The 15,514-nt window shown below is 39.8% G+C and overlaps 1 protein-coding gene across 2 annotated transcripts in view; it reads left to right on the top strand.

Moving 5' to 3' along the window:
- Window positions 1-5,961: 5,961 nt before the first annotated feature.
- The window catches only part of LOC126190962 (nucleoside diphosphate kinase 7), a 102,065-nt gene continuing 92,512 nt past the window's right edge, over window positions 5,962-15,514 (top strand). Inside the window, exons 1-2 of one of the 2 annotated variants that reach the window (XM_049931628.1) lie at window positions 5,962-6,289; window positions 6,388-6,441. In XM_049931628.1, the coding sequence (XP_049787585.1) occupies window positions 6,287-6,289; window positions 6,388-6,441 (57 nt within the window). In that variant the 5' untranslated portion in view covers window positions 5,962-6,286. The remainder of the gene's footprint in view (window positions 6,290-6,387; window positions 6,442-15,514) is intronic. The other variant, XM_049931638.1, reaches the window with a different exon arrangement.

Below are 15,514 nucleotides of genomic sequence, written 5' to 3'. Positions count from 1 at the left end.
CATCTTTGCAACCACGCCATCATGCATCGTGGTTCAGCTACGCACAGCAACATGCTGTATAGACCGCTCAGGATTGGCATCATGTTCTCTTCACCGATGAGTGTCGCATATGCCTTCAACCAGGCAGGCTGAACGCCTTAGACACACTGTCCAGCGACTCCAGCAAGGTGGAGGTTCCCTGATGATTTGGGGTGGCATTATGTGGGGCCGATGTATGCCACTGGTGGTCATAGATCGCGCCGTAATGGCTGTGCAATACGTGAATGCCATCCTCCGACCAGTAGTGCGACCATATTGGCAACATATTGGCGAGGCATTTATCTTCATGGACGACAATTCGCGCCCTTATCGTGCACGTCTTGTGAATGACTTCGTTCAGGATAACGACATCGCTCAGCTAGAGGACCAGCATGTTCTCGAGACATGAACTCTATCGAACATGCCTGGAATAGACTGAAAAGGGATGTTGAGGGACCACATAACCCACCAACCATTCTGAGGGATCTGCGCCGAATCGCCATTGAGGAGTGGGACAATCTGGACCAACAGTGCCGTGATATACTTGTGAATAGTATGGCATGACAAATACAGGCACGCAGCAATGCAAGAGGATGTGCTACTGGGTATTAGAGGTACTGGTGTGTACAGCAGTCTGGACCACTACCTCTGAAGGTCTCGCTGCATCGTGGTATATCACATACAATGTGTGGTTTTCATGAGCAATAAAAAGGGCGGAAATGGTGTTTATGCTGATCTCTGTTCCAATTTTCTGTACAGGTTCCGGAACTCTCGGAACCCAGGTGATACAAACCTTCTTTTGATGTGTGTACAAAAACCTGTCAACTATAGAACAAAAACAGCCTTAATCATTTACTTCATGGCAGGTCAATACCAACATCAGCACACTATTCCGCCATTGCCGTAAGAGGAATTTTACCATTCAGTTCTTAAACGGTATTATTTCGAGAAAAATGCATTGGACCAGAAAAAGAAAACCCAAATGTGTTCAATAATTGTGAAAAAAAGCTTATTTGATATATGTCCTCTCGCCTCTCATCAACAGGGTGGTTGATTGTAAGAATTATTTCACAGTAAATTCTCATATCACTGCCCAATTCCATGCACTTACTTATTCACAACTAAATGGAATGATTTGACACAACTGAGAAGTATTTCGGATGTAATCTGCTAACATGCATTGGTGATACGCTGAATCATGTTATCACATGTTGCTGGCATTTCATTATAAACTTCACTCCTCAAGTAACACCACAAACAGGTCAGATGAAGTACGATCTGGCGATCTTTTAGGCAAAGACACTGGATCGCTTCTTCCGATCGTTTGATGATGGTACACGAGATCTAGTACTTCTCGATCTGCTACGGAAAATGTGCTGGACAAACAACATGTTAAAATAACATTCTTTGTCACAGGTCCATAGGAAGCACGGCATGCAGTACTGGAAGATCGTCCTCCAAGAATGTTAGATATTTATCACCATTTCATATTCCATCAATAAAAAATGGACAGCTGAGTTCGTCACTAATTGTTCCACACCAAACATTCACATTCCATAGATGCTAACCATCAACTCGGTGTAACCAGTGTGGGTTTTTCACATTCCAGTAACGCATGTTGTATCAGTAAATCGTACCATGGTTTGTGAAGACGACTCGTCAGAGAATACTCGAACAAAGCGGCCACTAGGAAATGTTGCTCGGTTCTGGAAATTATTGCCATGAAATTCTTGATGTAGGTAAATATGAAATGGGTAATGTTATATATGTTTCAAAGTTCGCGAAACGCTAATACGACTAATGCTCCATTCACGACTGTATTGCTGAGTGCTAATGCGGGGGCTATGATTCACTGTATCTAATTTCGCAGTTTCAATATTCTCTCCAGCAACTGTTCTTTGAGGATTCCTTTTTCGTAGTTGTATAGTTCCCTCGGTGGTTAACAGTCGAATAAGCCGACAGGAAGAAGTGCATGATCTAAATGTGTTTGTAAAACGGTGAACATAAAAGATTACAGCATTATCAACACTCGTGTTGCTTTCTTCTTAATTATAGACCACTTCAGTTTCCTCTTCTATCATATCAGCCTGCAAGTCAGGTTAAAAAAAGCCACATGGAGACAACTACGAAACACTGAGTCGTTAGCCATACACGTCTATTTTTATGTTTCTGATCCTATGCATTTTTCTCGAGATAATACCGTTTTGGAACTCAAATTTGTTATTTGCCAATTATAGCGCCATCTATTGCACAATGATAAAAGTGTTACACACAAAAATTACGTATTTTTCCCCATAGAATTCTATTCTACATTAAAAATGGGAGCGCTGTTTAAGATTTCAAAGTTGCCCCTGCTCCATCCCCTGCAGTTGGGTCAGGAGGCTCAACAACACTGGTATCGCTGGACAGCATTTTTTATATATATTTTTCCGTTCTATAAATATTTTTTTCCATTGTCTCAGGATAAGAATCTCATACTGTATTAGTGACTGTGTAGATTATAGAAATACACTGCATGCACCTTTCTTCTCATTTTAAGTTTCTACAATTTGAAAAGTGTATTTAAATTTTTTCCATGTAATGTACTTTTCAGACCTGCTAGACATAATTCAACCATATCGCCTTCACATAGAAGAGTTTCAAGTGGTTTGTGGCATCATTTCGGGAAAGCAGATAAACAATAAAATGCCATCACTACCAGCAATTGCTTTCTGTTCTTCTGGCTCTTCATCAAACTTCAAGCATCGAACAGCACGTCTGGAATGGTGTGGGTCAGGGAGTGCATCACGATCGCAGTCAAATGGTGATTCTTCTATAGAAATTCGAGAAATCTGAGTCATCTTCACTGATATTTGCTTCCACTTTAGACAGAGACCTCAACCCAGGAAATCAAAGCGAGTCTCATTCTGTTCCCAGCTCACCAATGTAATTTGATTATTAACAAGAACCTGATTTAGTTGCTTTTGTGATGCCACTGCTTTCAATCGATTTCTGTTGTCAACATTCATAACTAAATCTGTCAATGCTATAAAGCCGATCACATTAAATAAATTTCTTGTACTACTGACCAACAACTTCTATAATTTTTAATGGCGCCATATTTACTTCCGCATTTGTCCCATTTTCAAGCATCTATGTGCAACATAATGAGAAAAAAACATTAGATTGACAATATATGCAAACAATTTTTGCAGTTTAACTTTCATATACTTACAGGATTTGATATTTTGTCATAGAAATAGTTTAAAAAACGTTATTATCGGACTGAGTTATTTTTAATGATAATATAGTAATGGTTGTTATTAATGATGATAATGGATATGTTATTGATGGCCAACGACAGGTGGACAGCCATACGTAATATTAACCTGTATGCACTCACAGCACATTTTGTAGATGACTAGATCCAGTTAAAGTCAAAGTTTCTAGAGTACATCTCATCTGAAGAAAGACGCATTGCAGAAAGTATTTCAATTTGAGTTGCAACCAAATATAATTTCAAGTTTGAAATCAGCATCACAATACCTGACAGTACTTCAAAAATGAAGCCAGCAGCAATGCTTTTGAATCTTCCATGTATCCCGTGTTTAGCACACTCTTTGTGTCAATTGTACAACACACAATACAAAAAAGTCAGTAGAGAAAACTGTTAATGAGATCAAAAAAGCAGCTATAGTTTTCAGTAAGACTTCCTTTGCACTAAGAAAACTTGCTGAAATACAAGGAAATTAAAAAGCAAAGCCAATCACCAACCAGTTACTGTCATAAAAGCTAAGGATTGTTCAGTTTGGAAGATGACATCTCAACAAAAATGAGGCTCTACAAGGCAACTGCACTATTAAAAATCCTTTTTGGGAGCACATCAAGGGGCTTCGCAGACAAGACTTAAATACAGCACACACACACACACACACACACACACACACACACACACACACACACACACACACACACACACACACACACACATATATATATATATATATATATATATATATATATATATATATATATATATATATATACACACACTCCTGGAAATGGAAAAAAGAACACATTGACACCGGTGTGTCAGACCCACCATACTTGCTCTGGACACTGCGAGAGGGCTGTACAAGTAATGATCACACGCACGGCACAGCGGACACACCAGGAACCGCGGTGTGGCCGTCGAATGGCGCTAGCTGCGCAGCATTTGTGCACCGCCGCCGTCAGTGTCAGCCAGTTTGCCGTGGCATACGGAGCTCCATCGCAGTCTTTAACACTGGTAGCATGCCGCGACAGCATGGACGTGAACCGTATGTGCAGTTGACGGACTTTGAGCGAGGGCGTATAGTGGGCATGCGGGAGGCCGGGTGGACGTACCGCCGAATTGCTCAACACGTGGGGCGTGAGGTCTCCACAGTACATCGATGTTGTCGCCAGTGGTCGGCGGAAGGTGCACGTGCCCGTCGACCTGGGACCAGACCGCAGCGACGCACGGATGCACGCCAAGACCGTAGGATCCTACGCAGTGCCGTAGGGGACCGCACCGCCACTTCCCAGCAAATTAGGGACACTGTTGCTCCTGGGGTATCGGCGAGGACCATTCGCAACCGTCTCCATGAAGCTGGGCTACGGTCCCGCACACCGTTAGGCCGTCTTCCGCTCACGCCCCAACATCGTGCAGCCCGCCTCCAGTGGTGTCGCGACAGGCGTGAATGGAGGGACGAATGGAGACGTGTCGTCTTCAGCGATGAGAGTCGCTTCTGCCTTGGTGCCAATGATGGTCGTATGCGTGTTTGGCGCCGTGCAGGTGAGCGCCACAATCAGGACTGCATACGACCGAGGCACACAGGGCCAACACCCGGCATCATGATGTGGGGAGCAATCTGCTACACTGGCCGTACACCACTGGTGATCGTCGAGGGGACACTGAATAGTGCACGGTACATCCAAACCGTCATCAAACCCATCGTTCTACCATTCCTAGACCGGCAAGGGAACTTGCTGTTCCAACAGGACAATGCACGTCCGCATGTATCCCGTGCCACCCAACGTGCTCTAGAAGGTGTAAGTCAACTACCCTGGCCAGCAAGATCTCCGGATCTGTCCCCCATTGAGCATGTTTGGGACTGGATGGAGCGTCGTCTCACGCGGTCTGCACGTCCAGCACGAACGCTGGTCCAACTGAGGCGCCAGGTGGAAATGGCATGGCAAGCCGTTCCACAGGACTACATCCAGCATCTCTACGATCGTCTCCATGGGAGAATAGCAGCGTGCATTGCTGCGAAAGGTGGATATACACTGTACTAGTGCCGACATTGTGCATGCTCTGTTGCCTGTGTCTATGTGCCTGTGGTTCTGTCAGTGTGATCATGTGATGTATCTGACCCCAGGAATGTGTCAATAAAGTTTCCCCTTCCTGGGACAATGAATTCACGGTGTTCTTATTTCAATTTCCAGGAGAATATATATATATATATATATATATATATATATATATATATATATATTACAAAATAAAAGTCCTTCGGTGTATACTTAGGGCTTCACGATGCATGTGCATCCAGACACTGAATGACAGCTCAATATGAAACCTGTTGTAGAAATGATCAAACTGAAGTCTACAAAAATTCACAAGAAATTAGACCGACTCAGACACATTCGAGAGGTAGACACCATCAGAGCAGAAGCTTGGCATCGGCACGGAGTCCTAAGGCTAACAAGACACAACAAATAAAGAAACAGGCTCTAGCAGGAGAGGCCTATGGACCTGTGGCCCTTGCAAGACCTCTCCAAATGCAGTAACTAACATGGTGAAAACTAAGTCTTACCGTCACCTAGAAGCAGAGATCGGCGAAGAACCGACGCACTGTTTCTTTCATTTTTTAAAAACTGTCACGTTAACTGTTATGCCCAAAAAAGCTGCTAGAAACAGTTGATCTCGCTCGAATATTACATTTTTCTGTTCTCGTGCATTAGATGGAAATTATTTCTATGTCGATCTGGAATTCTTGAAGTATCCAACAACAAATTCCCAGAGCGGTATTCGCATAAAATATTGTATAGACTGGGAGAGTGAGAGACTTCAAAGGACTAATTTTTGGAAATGAGTTTCAAATTTCGATTCAATGTATTCAAGACTATTCGTTGTTCTTTGTTGCTGTGTGTTGGCATTACCTCTAAGGAAAAACAAATGATAACGTAGTAAATAAACGTAGTGGCGGTGAAGAGAAGTGTTGGTGTGTGATAGTGGTGTAAATAAGTTTGTTTTAATAAAGTGAATATGGTAAGGATTCATTGTTCAACACTGATGAGCATATTTTGTTTTGTTTGCGTTTTTTATTCTTTAATTGAGTCTGATGAGTTGTTATTTCTTTTTCACAGTTTTCTGGAAAGCTCCGGTTTTTGTTAATGATAGCTTTCATGTTGTTTGAACAGGTTTGAACAATTTATTTTAGTCTCTTGATGTCAGGGTGCAGGAAAATTCAGATTAAATGTCATTGTCGCAAATGCCTTGGCTTACATCACTTGCTCTAAAAATTCTGCCAAACGGCGGCAATTCTTATATATGCTCGTGTGCAATTTGTGGCACTGGGGATATCGCATGTGTTGTTACTTTCCAGTTTGTTTGTCTCTGTTTATGTCTGGTTAATTGCGGGAAATTCAATGTTAATAAGGACCACTAGTTTCCATGCACTTTACCCTCCCTCCCTCAAAACAGCTACTGGTAATGCTTCAGACACCCTCTACACAAAAAAAAAAAAAAAACGTGTTTGTTGCGATTAATACTGTATATTATCCGACTGTATGTTCATCTTTTTGCTTCTATAAGTTGCTTGCATTCATCTTTTATAATCCCAATATTCCAATTCACCTTTGTGCTTTTTTCTGATTTCTTTTGAACACCACCTTTCAATGTAATCAGCACCTCATCACCCAGTATTTGCGTCCTTACTTTGTTCATCATCTGTGCTCAATTTTGAATATGAGTGAAGCGACGTATCATTGAAGTTTCTGGGTGATCAGTTGGCTGGAATACGTGTGTTTCATATGCAGTATTGGCTATTGCCAGTACTGGCCATTGCGTACTTCTGAAATGCTGGTAATGTAAATAGTTGTGACCAGATACTTAGTAACAAATACATAATTGATGTAGGGAAGTTATTTTTATTTTGTTCTTTTATGCTTTTTATGTAATATCACAAGGTGTATGTTATGGCTTTCTGATGCGCCAATCAACTTGACATTTCATTTAGTAAGAGTTCCAGTAAGGAATAGACTGTAATTATGTACGATAAATAGGCCTATGCTCATTTGTGACATGAAAAGCTTTATTTTTTTGTGTCATGATTACAACTGTGAGAATGTGGAAACCGCTTGTTGCATGCCCAAATGGAATACTTTCAAAATGAAATACAATGCAGAGGGTTGTTTGCCTTCAGCAGAAATCCACTGAGTCCAGATGCATATGATGATGGAAACTCTTGGAGTACACTGTTGAGATGAGATAATGCTTTAGTTTGTTCTGGATTGTGCAGGCTATTTCATGCTAATTTTCCAGTCAGCTGTTTGAGACATACTGAGAGTACTAAACTGAAAGTGGATAATATAAAATATAAATCACATCTTCATTTTGAAACAGACAGACAGACAGGAGCAGGACAGTCTAGCATTGCATTCTCAACATTTTGCTCTCTCCTTTCATCATAAATTAGAACACAACAAAAATGTGTGGTTCTGATAGGGAATGCATATGCAAACATAGTGACTCATTTATGAAGAGTATATTGGCAAACAAAGATAGTTTCAAATAACTCTGCTTCCTTAATTTCATGTTTTTCTTTTTTAGAGATGTCCATTGCTGTGGGCTATATTTGTTTGCCAATGTTCTGTGTCACTTGATACATTTACATCTTCTTCCATCGTATTGAGAATCGTTTTTCAAAAGTAGTGTGTCTTTATTACAGAGTGAGAGCACTGAGGGGTTTCCTTTAGCAGGAATTTGAAAAATAGGAGCTCTTTATTCATTGTAACGTTACTTGTTAATATGTTAAGCTGATATCCGCTAATAGTACTGAAATGTTATTCTGTCTGAAGCTACATTCATTCCTGCAGTTCAACTGCCTTTCATAACAGGGATTTTTAGTAGAACATGTATTGGCTGGTGCAGTGGTTAGGTTTGAGGTCTTTTTGACTACTAGATTGTAACTTAAAAGTGTGTGTGACACACAGGAAATCTTGCTTCTTAAATTGTTCTTGAACCTAAACTGTGTTGTGTATAGGTCAGTCCATAGCAAATCACAAAGTTTAGGACCTCATAGTCAGATATTTATTTATTTTTCTTTGTTATATGTATCCATAGCATGAATGGAAAGTACAGGTTGGTGCATGAAAAGTAGGTCCCGAGTACTGGCTGCTTGCCAGATATGCACAAATTGTTGCCCACCATGAGCCAATACAACTAAGAATAGATAAACATGTAATAACAATTTAGTAAAGAAATAAGCTAACACAGAGGTCTATATTTACTGAATTCATGACAAGTGGCAGGTGATAATGAGCACTGTAGTACTGTAGTTTTTTGTGTGCCACCCTGCACAAAACTTCATATTCTTTCAGTGCATGTACCATTTATTGACATTTTTAAAAATGCCAAGACATGAAAATTGCTCATTTTCTGAAAGTACTGTGAAAGAAAGTTGTCCATAACTTCAAAACTGTTATGCTAGGAAACTGTAATTATTACCATCTAACAGTCTTTTTTACACTTTATCTTGATAGGTAACAGAACAATGCTATGATATCATCCTTATTGTACTAAAATATAAAAAAAAGTTATAATGTGGTAAATCTTGAAAGCACTCCTTTGGTTTATTACTAAAACATTGATTAAAAATGAAACGGAGAAAAAATAACTTGTTGAGGTATATAACTAAGAACATTTTATTAGATTAAAGAGGTATGAGACTTTGGTATGAAACTGTGTAATAAAGACTTTCCCTCAAACACCAAGCTGTGGTATTAGCTTACTACAAAATGTGAATTACATGTTTATTAGCATAGTCCTATAGTATAAATCTGATAAAAATCTGAGTAATAAAAGTTGTGTGGAATAGAAACACCTGAGTAAAAGTGAATCATAATGAACATTATCTGCATTTTTGTTAGAAGAGTTGTAAACAATATTTTTCTATCACAGGATGAAACCAAATAAAATAAAAAAGCCACACAAAGCAGTTATTTGAGCACTGTTTGTTGAAGCCTTACTTGTATAATAATTTTCGATAAATTTTTTTTTCTTTTTAAGTGAGGATCACAATTGCTTATGCCAGGTCATACGGAGACTCTTCCATCTAGCATCCTGGAGTTGATATTTTTTAGGATACAATCAACTAGACCATCTAAAACTTCAGGGGTTGTAGGCCAGAGTGTGATATTTGACCTGGGTAGTTTTTAAAAGCTGCTGATTTCATAATATTTAGTTAAAAATTGCCAATTTTGCTATATTTTTCACTTTATCATTTTCACAGAACTTTCCTCTCCCTATCAGTAGGATTTAAGTATGGGCAAAGAGCATGCTAGCGGGAAATACAGAAGCGTCCGATTCCACCATCTGCTTTGACCCATGACTTCAGAAATACGGCGGAAACGACCATACACTACGACTCCAATATGGCGCCTATGATGTCATTACGTAAACATGACCACAAACACGAAAATACATTGAAAAACCAACACACACACACACCCGCAAAAACCTAAGAGTGGAAAATAGGCGGTTTTTGGGTGGGGACAAAGTAAATATAAACAAATTTAGACACACACCACCATACCAAACCACACAAAATACGAAAAAAACTGACAACACAAAACTCCCCCAATTCCACTAAACAAAATATCCTATGGAATCAGACACTTCCCTTGACCTATATAGCTCAACAGCAGCTCCTGATCCCACAGATTAGAATCGAACACATCCCTTGACCTATATAGTTCAACATCAACTCCCAATCCCACAAATAACACTTCCCTTAACCTATATAGCTCAACAGCAAGTCCTGATACCGGAACAGCCACAACCACACATTGGAATCGAACACTTCCCTTGATCTATGTAGGTCAACAGAAACTACCGATACCAAATCATAAAACCCAAAACTACACCCATGTCAACAATCATTACTACCTTAAAAAACACAACAAACCAGCAGAATTGGAATCGAACACTTCCCTGGACCTGTTATCCTTACGACATCTCCACATACAGCCATCCCTGGTCCGAGATGCCGGAGCTTTAGTAAGCCTCATTTCTTCACGACATACTGAACACTTCACGACTTCACCCAAAAGTGTGAACAGTTGAAGAAATTTTATTAGAGACAACGCACTGTCCCCCATCATCACCGACAACCGAAAACTCTGGACTTTGTCAGTCATATCCGTACCTACCAAAGACATAAAAAAAGCAATTTACCAAAATTCACACACGACGAACAGAAAAAAAACTACAATAACGTCGAAATAACAAAACTAAAATCGTTAACTCACTGAAAAAATATTCTGCTGAAAGCACAGTCCCAATACCACACACGTGCAATGCTATCACGCAAATGAACCCCATACACCACGTAACACGCTACCCACAAACACACCACCTGAGAGAACCACCCACCGCAACAATACGCCACCTATAAACATGCCACACACGCAATCTAAACCAAAAACATCACCTAACACACCACCAGAGAGCACCACTGATCACATCAAAATGACACCTACAAACATGCCACTCTCACAAAGTTTTTAATGTGTTTTCGGTGGTTGGCTTTTCCTTTTTTTGTTCCTATGGTCGGCCAACCACCGTCACACTCCGTGTGATTTTATTTCGTTTTGTCTGGTCCTTGTCTATGTTTCTTTTGTTCTGTGTCGTCTGTCTCCTATTCTGTTGAACATTTTTTATTCTCTGTGGGTATTTTTAGTATTTTGGAAAAATGGACCGATGACCTCTGCAATTTGGTCCCTTTAATCCTTAAACCAACCAACCACAACCTAAATTCCACGTCGTCATGACGTCAGACATCACGACAGCCTTACCTCACGGGTCAGAGCCGATGAGTGTGATCGGACGCTTTGGTCGACCCTGCTAGCCAACTTGCCAAGTATTCTCTTGTTCCAAGGGTTCCTCCACCTGCAGTTCTTGATGCAGTCTGGAAAGACACTAATTGGGAAGGAGTACAGTGTCACAGTAACACTGACAGGTGAGTGTAACATGTTCAAAGATTTCAAATATGTGCCCATGCAGCATGATGCCTTCCCACACCATAACACCTGCACCATCAAAACCAATATGTCTGTCAATGTTCCTGCTCACCGTATGATGGTAAGTACAGCTTTGTTGAACATGGTTGTTTTGATGGTCAGGTGTTATGGTGTAAGAAGATTGGTGTTGCACCTCATACTGACAAAATCTTTGAACACAGTATGCTCACTGCTTATTACTTTTGTGCCACTGTACTCCTTTCCCATGTTAATTTTTTCATGGTTGCAATTGGCCCTGATTTAATTTTTATAGTTTACATTGCATGACCACATTGGACAGCACAAGTGAAGGAGCTCTTTGAACTAGAGGATGTTCAGGAAATGAACTGGCCTGCCTGTTCCTTTACTTAAATTCCATTGTTCACATGTGGGATGCAGCAGGGAGACATATTGCAGATCGTCCATGCGCACAAGTGAATATCCAGCGGCAGTTGCCAACTGCGCTGGTGGAGAAGTGGAGTGCATTCCCACAAGAAATCCTCACCAGTCTTCTCTGTGTAAGTCCCCCCCCCCCCCCCCCCCCCCTTTTTGTTTTTTTTTTTGAGATGGTCTGTGGGACTTAGCTGTTCGATATGGGAAAGGTGTTTAATTTGACATCCTTTAGCAGTCTTGTGTCCAGCACAGAATCATGTTGTAGAGTATGCATTGTCACTCATGGTGACCATATACCCTATTAAGAACCATCTCCTGCTTTTTGTAATGTCCAGGTGACTTTCGTAAATTGCAGTGACTTCAGTATAATTATTGTCTTTGAATAAAAGCATCATTTCTGGTCATCTCATTGTGTATTTCTTTCAGTTACCTTCTGCATTATAGTGTAGCAGTTCTTTCTATGTATGGTCCAAGTTTCATTGAGGTATTTTGCTTGGCAATGACACATAATGCAGATCCAGTAGTAGGACTGAGTTTCATTTTGAAGCACAAATGAGTAGTGTCCTGCAAAATCATAGATTATGAAAACTTAGGCCTCTCACAAGTTATTCTGTATAAACAGAAAACTGGTATGCTTCCCTTTTTACACCAAACATGAATTAATAACAGAGGTGGAGGTCCATTATTTTCATAATCAGCTTCAATAATCAGCAATTTAATGTTGTTTGTAAGTACCCTATACAAATTAACTTACACTTGAGAGGTTGAGCATCTTTCATGCTTGATGTTTGTAATAACATTTGTAAACACTGCAACAAGTGTGTTGTACTATAGACCTAACTGACATCCAACAGTAGTAACATAATTATTAACTGGTGACTGTTCCATACCACATGAACAGCTAAGAATCATCAATGTGGTGCATCACTATATCAAAAAATTAAGTTCCATTTCATATGTCCTGTCCCCATTTTCAAATTGTATCAAAGTCAAACAGAAATCGTAAGAGACACACATTTTTTTCTGCAAAAAAGGGTATTTTCAGATTTTGAAAAAAATATTGCATTTTGACAAGATTTAAATTAATTTTATGGTAGCATTGTGTTTCATATCACTGTTGAAAAGTTTTACAATGACACCAAAGTCAACTCTGGAACTTAAATAGTTGTGGAGTAATACTCAAATTGATCTTTTAAAAACATTTTGAAAATTAAACAACTGTTCATATTTTGAAACCCAAAAATAAAAACATCTCGCATACTCAAAAGTGGTTAGAATTTGCAATATTTGTTAATTGCATGAGTACTAAAAAAAAACTTAACCAAAAACAGTTGACTTGATTTGGATTGTCCTGTACTGCATTATTGTGGTGTTTTAGTGGGGGCACAATGTTTTGATCAATACTGGATTTTCAAATTTTTACAATTGGCTGCACTATAAAATGTGATTTTATACAAATGAGTGGTGGACAAGTGGTGTAATTCAGTTCTTGATGTGTTTTGCATTAAATTTAATTGTTATTCCTCTTCTGCTGTAATGTGTAAACCTTTCTGCACTTGAAAACTAATAACATTTTCCATTAACTGTTAGTTTCAACTGTCAGCTATCTTGTGAACTGAGGAATCCAATCATCGAGCTTGAAACACTGTATAAGCTCTGCAGACCCTGTTAGTGATAAAACGTGAGAGAATAGTCCAAAAGATTTGTTTTATAACATTTGCACTTCTAGAAAGGGCCATAGTCTTGCAGAAAAAGGTGATATGCAGTGATGATAACAACATAGTCAGCAATTGTTGCAAGGGTGGGCATGGACTAATGTTTGTAGAAAGTTGGCAGTGAGAGGGGAGGAACATTGATTTTAACCTCTTTCCTTCATTCTCACTTATTTCTCATACAATACTATCACAATATTAGCCATTTGTTCAGTAATTGGTATGTTGAAAAATTTAGAGGAAGTGTGGAATAATGGAAAATATTGTTCAGGTAAGTGTATTTTCTTGCTATTTCACTTGCCCTGTTTTATCAATCCACTAAACACCAAGGATTTTTTCTTCAGGTTAAAGTTCAGTTTTCATGTGTAGCTTTTACATGAAATAGAAGAAATACTATAGTTTTTCAGAATGAGATTTTCACTCTGCAGCGGAGTGTGCGCTGATATGAAACTTCCTGGCAGATTAAAACTGTGTGCCCGACCGAGACTCGAAATCGGGACCTTTGCCTTTCGCGGGCAAGTGCTCTACCAACTGAGCTACCGAAGCACGACTCACGCCCGGTACTCACAGCTTTACTTCTGCCAGTATCTCGTCTCCTACCTTCCAAACTTTACAGAAGCTCTCCTGCGAACCTTGCAGAACTAGCACTCCTGAAAGAAAGGATATTGCGGAGACATGGCTTAGCCACAGCCTGGGTGAGTACCGGGCGTGAGTCGTGCTTCGGTAGCTCAGTTGGTAGAGCACTTGCCCGCGAAAGGCAAAGGTCCCGAGTTCGAGTCTCGGTCGGGCACACAGTTTTAATCTGCCAGGAAGTTTCATATCAGCGCACACTCCGCTGCAGAGTGAAAATCTCATTCTGGGAACATCCCCCAGGCTGTGGTTAAGCCATGTCTCCGCAATATCCTTTCTTTCAGGAGTGCTAGTTCTGCAAGGTTCGCAGGAGAGCTTCTGTAAAGTTTGGAAGATAGGAGACGAGATACTGGCAGAAGTAAAGCTGTGAGTACCAGGCGTGAGTCATGCTTCGGTAGCTCAGTTGGTAGAGCACTTGCCCGCGAAAGGCAAAGGTCCCGAGTTCGAGTCTCGGTCGGGCACACAGTTTTAATCTGCCAGGAAGTTTCACTATAGTTTTTGTTTACATTTTTATCAGGTGAGCCCTAGCATAAAAAAAAAAAAGTTGTATCCAATACATATGCTCTTTCTTTCCATCCAAAAGTTTTTTTTCCGATACTTTTTATCTAGCTCTAGTTTTTAAGAAATTCATGACAGAACAAGCTAAACTTTAATCTTTGAAATACTGATTAAAATGTGCATACTATTGCGATAAACAAAATATTTCAGATCATTAATTTCTAACCTGAGGACTTTTTAGATATATTAATTTAACTACAAATGAGTGCTGTGTAATTTACATATCTGTCGGTGATGTGGATTGTGGCAGCTTGGTGCATGAAACTATTCTGCTTCATATCAACACAAAATTTTGTTACGTCCCATACAATAAATCACATTAGCCGGTTATAGCACAGACTCAAAAATAGTCGAAACAAAATAGTTGTGAACTATTCACAAAATTTTTAATAAGACCATAGCAAACATCATCTTTAATATGTCACCTTACAATAAAGACTATTAATTTATGAAGTGTTATGAACTTTTGGAAATGTTTGAGCTATAAAATTTCAGTCTTAATGTTCAAAAGTAGAACTGTTCGTGAATATTCATAAATAACTAATGAATTACTCACAACTTGTAAAATTACAAGTCTATGTTCCATGTTGATAATGAGATATAAATCCATTCCAAATGTAGTACTAACATTTTCACAGGGATTATACATCTTTCTTTGCCTCTCCACATAATACACTCCTGGAAATGGAAAAAAGAACACATTGACACCGGTGTGTCAGACCCACCATACTTGCTCCGGACACTGCGAGAGGGCTGTACAAGCAATGATCGCACGCACGGCACAGCAGACACACCAGGAACCGCGGTGTTGGCCGTCGAATGGCGCTAGCTGTGCAGCATTTGTGTACCGCCGCCGTCAGTGTCAGCCAGTTTGCCGTGGCATACGGAGCTCCATCGCAGTCTTTAACACTGGTAGCATG

The sequence above is a fragment of the Schistocerca cancellata genome, chromosome 1, assembly GCF_023864275.1.
Source record: "Schistocerca cancellata isolate TAMUIC-IGC-003103 chromosome 1, iqSchCanc2.1, whole genome shotgun sequence".
Taxonomy (NCBI): domain Eukaryota; kingdom Metazoa; phylum Arthropoda; class Insecta; order Orthoptera; family Acrididae; genus Schistocerca; species Schistocerca cancellata.
Note: the sequence above shows the minus strand (reverse complement) of the source record. Positions and strands in the feature narration are given on the sequence as shown.